Source organism: Erythrolamprus reginae, chromosome 6 (assembly GCF_031021105.1).
Source record: "Erythrolamprus reginae isolate rEryReg1 chromosome 6, rEryReg1.hap1, whole genome shotgun sequence".
NCBI lineage: Eukaryota > Metazoa > Chordata > Lepidosauria > Squamata > Dipsadidae > Erythrolamprus > Erythrolamprus reginae.
In genome coordinates this window covers 8,235,219-8,241,982 of record NC_091955.1, presented here as the reverse complement: position 1 = coordinate 8,241,982, position 6,764 = coordinate 8,235,219, and the positions used below count along the sequence as shown (strand labels likewise).

The window sequence follows — 6,764 nt, the reverse complement described above, 5'->3', positions numbered from 1 at the left end:
GCAGGAAGAGGGAGATTGTGATCCCCTTATATAGAGCGCTGGTGAGACCACATTTGGAATACTGTGTTCAGTTCTGGAGACCTCACCTACAAAAAGATATGGATAAAATTGAATGGGTCCAAAGACGGGCTACAAGAATGGTGGAAGGTCTTAAGCATAAAACGTATCAGGAAAGACTTCATGAACTCAATCTGTATAGTCTGGAGGACAGAAGGGAAAGGGGGGACATGATCAAAGCATTTAAATATGTTAAAGGGTTAATTAAGGTCCAGGAGGGAAGTGTTTTTAATAGGAAAGTGAACAGAAGAACAAGGGGACACAATCTGAAGTTAGTTGGGGGAAAGATCAAAAGCAACATGAGAAAATATTATTTTACTGAAAGAGTAGTAGATCCTTGGAACAAACTTCCAGCAGACGTGGTAGATAAATCCACAGTAACCGAATTTAAACATGCCTGGGATAAACATATATCCATTGTAAGATAAAATACAGGAAATAGTATAAGGGCAGACTAGATGGACCATGAGGTCTTTTTCTGCCGTCAGTCTTCTATGTTTCTATTTTTCTATGTCCTGCTGTCTAAATGTAATTCTTTCCATCAGCTGAGTTGGATTTTCCTGGCTAGACAAGCTGCTAAGCTAGAAAAGAAGTTCCTAGTCAGGTGCAAAGAATACAGAATAACAGGGTTGAGAGGGACCTTGGAGATTTTGTTGTCCAACCCCCAAGAGTCCTTCCATGTTTTCCCCCAAAATAAGACCCTGTCTTATATTTTTTTTCAACCCTGAAATAAGCTCTTGGCCTTATTGCCATGCACTCAAAACCCAATTGGGCTTATTATCTGTTCTCTCGGGCTCTCTGGTAGACTCCTCCCGAAAATTCACAGGTACAAATTTCAGACACACACACGTTTAATTCGCTGTATCTGAACGCTTGGATAACGGCTAACACGTACGTTTATTCCCTGCTCTCTGGTTTTAGCCTTCCAACGTGTTCTGTCGGGCTCTCTGGTAGAATCCTCCCAAAAATTCACAGGTACAAATTTCAGACACACACACGTTTGAAAATTCAAAACAATGTTCTTTCTAATGAAAATTCACTTAAACCAAGCCCTCTTTTGGTATAGCAAAGAGCACTCATCTCCAAACAAACTGGTAATTTGTACAAGTCCCTTATCAGTTATGAGATACTTAGCTTGCAGCTGTGGGGCAATTCACAGTCCTTGTTCTTTCACAAAGTGAAACACACTTTGCTGTGGTTTAGTTTCAAAGCGGGGGGAAATCAGCACACAAAAGGTCAAAGTCAGCAAAGCAGTCACGAAACACAACAATCAGATAATCCTCCACAATGGCCAAACCCACAGGCTGCTCTTTATAGCAGCCTCACTAATGACCACAGCCCCATCCAACCACAGGTGGCCTCATTTTCTTTGATAATAATCTCTCAGTTGTTATTGCCTATGCATCGCTCTCCACATGTGTGGCTGTATCATTAACTCTTGTTCTGAATCCAAGGAGGAGCTAGATAAGTGATCTCCTTCTGAGATGTCTGCCACACTCTCCTCCTCCCTGTCACTCATGTCTTCTTGGTCAGAGGAGCCTTCATCATCAGGTTCCACCGGGGCCAAAACAGGCCTGCAGCATGTGGATGTCTCCCCCACATCCACAGTCCTTGGGGCAGGAGCTGGGCCAGAGCTAACCACAACATTATCAAGGGATGTCTTATTTTGGAGGAAACTTGATTGCTCTTCTCTGCACTCTTTCCAGAGACTTGTCAGCTTTTTTTATATTGTGTTGAACGAAATTGGGTAGAGTAGTGGTCTTACTCCTACAATATAAAACGCTGCTAAAAGTTCACGTGATCTCAATGCTGAAGCTTTTACCCTCCGTCCATTACAGGGGTTGGATCCTACTGGGAAAGGCCGACAGCTCAGGCAAGCAAGAGAATACAATAATGGAAGGGACCTTAGAGGTCTTCCAGTCCAACCCCCTGCTTAAGCAGGAAACCCTACACTACTTCAGACAAATGGCAATCCAATCTCTCCTTAAAAACTCCCAATGGGTGAACAGTGCAGTCAGGCGGTAGGGAAAGCAAGTAGGATGCTTGGCTGCATAGCTAGAGGTATCACAAGCAGGAAGAGGGAGATTATGATCCCGCTGCATAGAGCGCTGGTGAGACCCCATTTGGAATACTGTGTCCAGTTCTGGAGACCTCACCTACCAAAAGATATTGACAAAATTGAACGGGTCCAAAGACGGGCTACAAGAATAGTGGAAGGTCTTAAGCATAAAACGTATCAGGAAAGACTTCATGAACTCAATCTGTATAGTCTGGAGGACAGAAGGGAAAGAGGGGACATGATTTGAAACATTTAAATATGTGAAAGGGTCAAATAAGGTCCAGGAGGGAAGTGTTTTTAATAGGAAAGTGAACACAAGAACAAGGGGACACAATCTGAAGTTAGTTGGGGGAAAGATTAAAAGCAACATGAGAAAATATTATTTGACTGAAAGAGTAGTAGATCCTTGGAACAAACTTCCAGCAGACGTGGTAGATAAATCCACAGTAACTGAATTTAAACATGCCTGGGATAAACATAGATCCATCCTAAGATAAAATACAGAAAATAGTATAAGGGCAGACTAGATGGACCATGAGGTCTTTTTCTGCCATCAGACTTCTATGTTTCTATGTGTTGGAGCAGTCACAACCTCTGGAAGCAAGTTGTTCCACTGGTTAATGGTTCTCACAATTAATTGTTCTCTTTAATTCTGGTGTGCTTCTCTCCTTAATTAGTTTCCATCCATTGCTTCTTGTCCTGGCTTAAAGTGCTTTGGAGAATAGGTTGAGTCCTTCCTTGTGGTGGCCCCTGAGATTTTTTTTTAAGTTTTTTTATTTAATTGGATTTGTATGCCGCCCCTCTCCGAGGACTCGGGGCGGTTCACAGCATGTACCAAAAACAAGAAACAATAATTAGCAATCCAATTAGTACATTAAAAAAACGGCCTTTAAAATTCTAATTAAAAAAAAGAATATTGAGATATTGGAACACTGCTATCATTTATTTATTTTATTTATTTATTATTTAGATTTGTATGCAGCCCCTCTCCGCAGACTTGGGGCGGCTCACAGCAAGATACAGCAAATCATGACAAATCCAAATAAATTTAAAATATTTAAAAAGATTTAAATAGAACCCCATTTATTAACAAACACACACACAAACATACCATGCATAAATTGTACATGCCCGGGGGAGGTGTTTCAGTTCCCCCATGCCTGACGGCAAAGGTGGGTTTTAAGGAGTTTACGGAAGGCAGGGAGAGTTGGGGCAGTTCTAATCTCTGGGGGGAGTTGGTTCCAGAGAGTCGGGGCCGCCACAGAGAAGGCTCTTCCCCTGGGGCCCGCCAACCGACATTGTTTAGTTGACAGGACCCGGAGAAGGCCCACTCTGTGGGACCTAATCGGTCGCTGGGATTCGTGCGGCAGAAGGCAGTCTCGGAGATATTCTGGTCCAGTGCCATGAAGGGCTTTAAAGGTCATCACCAACACTTTGAATTGTGACCGGAAATTGATCATGTCACCCCTGGTCCTTCTTTTCATCAAATTGGAACTTACCCAGTTCCTGCAGCCGTTCTTTGTAAGTTTTAGCCTCCAATCCTCCCCCAGTCATCTTTGTTGCTCTTCTCTGCGCTCTTTCTAGAGTCTCAACTTCCTTCTTTTTACACCGGGGCGACCAAAACTGGATGCAGGATTCCAAGTGGGGCCTTAAACCAAGGTAGTATTAACGCAATCTTGAAACCGAGAAAGTTGACATCTCCAACATAAGCAGACAGGGGGGGAAAAGGCTCAGCGGGGCCTTTCGAGGCCTTGGGATAACCCAGTCTTTTAAAGCAGCTGCATCGTCCGCAACCAGGCATTCCTACCCTGGAGGGTTACATCACAAGACCCTGCCGTCTACAAAACTCCATTGGCCACCACCCATTGTCTCCCATTGTTATCTCAGAATGCAGCAAATATTAGGCTCACAACAGGGAAAGGCTGCAATGGGAGGCCACCGTTTTGATTGGCGTCGGCGGTAGCTGACCTATGTCTGCTTCTGGGAAGCCGCGTGTCTCTGTGAATACCCGAGCCCATGGGAAAGCCCCCTCAAAACAAATTGCCACTCCCCGAGCAAAATATCCAAAAATCGGCTGTGGAGCACAAGTTGGAAACGGGGGACTATCAGGAGCCGAGTGCCGTGGTTTGCCCTGATGTTCCTGGGGCGGCGGAAGTTGGCGACCCCTTGGAAATTTCATGGAAGACTTTCCTCGCGGTCCTAAGGTCCATGGAAGAATGCTCAGAAAACATGAGGAATTCGTTGGTGCCGCAGTTCATGACTTCTCAGCCGGTCCTGTCCAGGTGGGAGGAAAGTTTTCCACTTCTGTAGATGTTTATTTATTTATTTTATTTATTTATTGGATTTGTATGCCGCCCCTCTCCGCTAACAACAGCAATAAAACAGTATATAACAAAATCCAATACTAAAAACAGTTAAAAAACCATGACATAAAAACCAATCATACATACAGACATACCATGCATAAAATTGTAAAGGCCTAGGGGGAAAGTGTATCTCAGTTCCCCCATGCCTGGCGGCAGAGGTGGGTTTTAAGCAGCTTTCGAAAGGCAAGGAGGGTGGGGGCAATTCTAATCTCTGGGGGGAGTTGGTTCCAGAGGGCCGGGGCCGCCACAGAGAAGGCTCTTCCTCTGGGTCCTGCCAAGCGACATTGGTTGATGGGACCCGGAGAAGACCCACTCTAATCGATCGCTGGGATTCGTGCAGCAGAAGGTGGTCTCGGAGATAATCTGGTCCGGTGCCATGAAGGGCTTTATAGGTCATAACCAACACTTTGAATTGTGACCGGAAACTGATCGGCAACCAATGCAGACTGCGGAGTGTTGGTGTAACATGATGTCAAAACACACACCAAAAAAAAAAAAATCGGGGGACCTTTTTCCCCTCCCCACTTTGCCTGGGTATTAAGACCCCAGTGGTTAGCCATGTTGTGGGTTCTAGCCAGGTTCACCTACCTTCGCTACCTGTTCGGAGATGGGAGCACATGTGCCCTCATGCTCGCGCGCAATACTTCTGCGCAAGCACAGATCCTTTTGCGCATATACAGAGCATTCGTGATATGCAGAGCGCTACCAGTCCACCTAAACTGCTTAGAGAGGGCTACAAAGCACAATAAAGCAGTATATAAGTCTAGGTACTATTGCTGTTGCTAAGACCTTACCCTTGGAGGTTTGCTTTCATTTTTAAAAAAATTAATAAAATGCATCCCACAGCTGGCAAGGTTTGGGAGTGGTGGGATGGCTGATTTCCATACAAAGCAAGAGTAGATTTCAAATTACCTACTTAGTTAGTTACTTACTTACTTACTTACTTACTTACTTACTTACTTACTTACTTACTTACTTACTTACTTATTTAATTCAACTTCTATGCCGCCCAATCCTGAAGGACTAAGGGCGATTTACAATGGTATAAAAATACAAGAACAATTAAAAGAAGTCAAACATACAATTCTAACTATAAAATCCAAATTAAAGCCCACGCTAACTAAACCATCAACATGCATATACAACATTTATATAATACAGGCATGATGGTTATTAATTCATGGTCCCCAGGTTGCTGGCAAAGCCAGGTTTTCATGGCCTTAGAGAAAACCAGTAGGGTGGCTAATTTCTTAGAAGGCAGGAGTAGCATTCAAGCAATTCAAAGTGTTGGTTATGACCTATAAAGCCCTTCATGGCATCGGACCAGAATATCTCTGAGACCGCCTTCTGCTGCACGAATCCCAGCGACCAATTAGGTCCCACAGAGTGGGCCTTCTCCGGGTCCTGTCAACTAAACAATGTCGGTTGGCGGGCCCCAGGGGAAGAGCCTTCTCTGTGGCGGCCCCGACTCTCTGGAACCAGCTCCCCCCAGAGATTAGAACTGCCCCTACCCTCCTTGCCTTTCGCAAACTCCTCAAAACCCACCTTTGTCGTCAGGCATGGGGAAACTGAAATATCTCCCCCGGGCCTATACAATTTATGTATGGTATGTTTGTATGTATGTCTGCTTAATAATGGGGTTTTTTAACTATTTTAAATTGTAAATTATTAGATTTGTCATGAACTGTTTTATTGTGTTGTGAGCTGCCCCGAGTCTATGTAGAGGGGCGGCATACAAATCTAATTAATAATAATAATAATGATGATGATGATAATAATAATAACAACAACAACAACAACAATAATAATAATAATAGTTTAGAGAAATCGACTGAAATAACAGGATGAAATGAAACAGGTGAGTAAAACCCCCGCTTCTCAAATAATCAAGGCAGAGGTTGATAGTGGATAGACCAGATGATGTCTCTGCTCACAGTCACTCATGCCCTTAACACCTCGAGGTTCAACTACTGCAACGCTCTCTACATGGGGCTACCTCAGAAGAACGTTTGGAAACTTCCAATCGTGCAGAATGCGGCTGCAAGAGTAATCATGGGCCTTCCCAGATACGCCCATATCTCATCAACACTGGTGGGTAAAATGAGGACCCAGATTGTGGGAGGCAATATGCTGGCTCTGTTTTTAAAAAGTGCTATTGCCAACATATTGTAAGCTGCCCTGAGTCTAAGGAGAAGGGCGGCATAAAAATTGAATAAATAAAATAAATAAAATTCCTAGAGAGGCCCCAAGGAGGCTTCTCCCCACCTTCTCCAGTTCTGTTT

The 6,764-nt window shown here is 44.0% G+C and overlaps 1 protein-coding gene across 1 annotated transcript in view; it reads left to right on the top strand.

Moving 5' to 3' along the window:
• Window positions 1-4,132: 4,132 nt before the first annotated feature.
• The window catches only part of DYRK4 (dual specificity tyrosine phosphorylation regulated kinase 4), a 45,517-nt gene continuing 42,885 nt past the window's right edge, over window positions 4,133-6,764 (top strand). Inside the window, exon 1 of the mRNA XM_070754698.1 lies at window positions 4,133-4,398. Coding sequence (XP_070610799.1) covers window positions 4,133-4,398 — 266 coding nt within the window. The remainder of the gene's footprint in view (window positions 4,399-6,764) is intronic.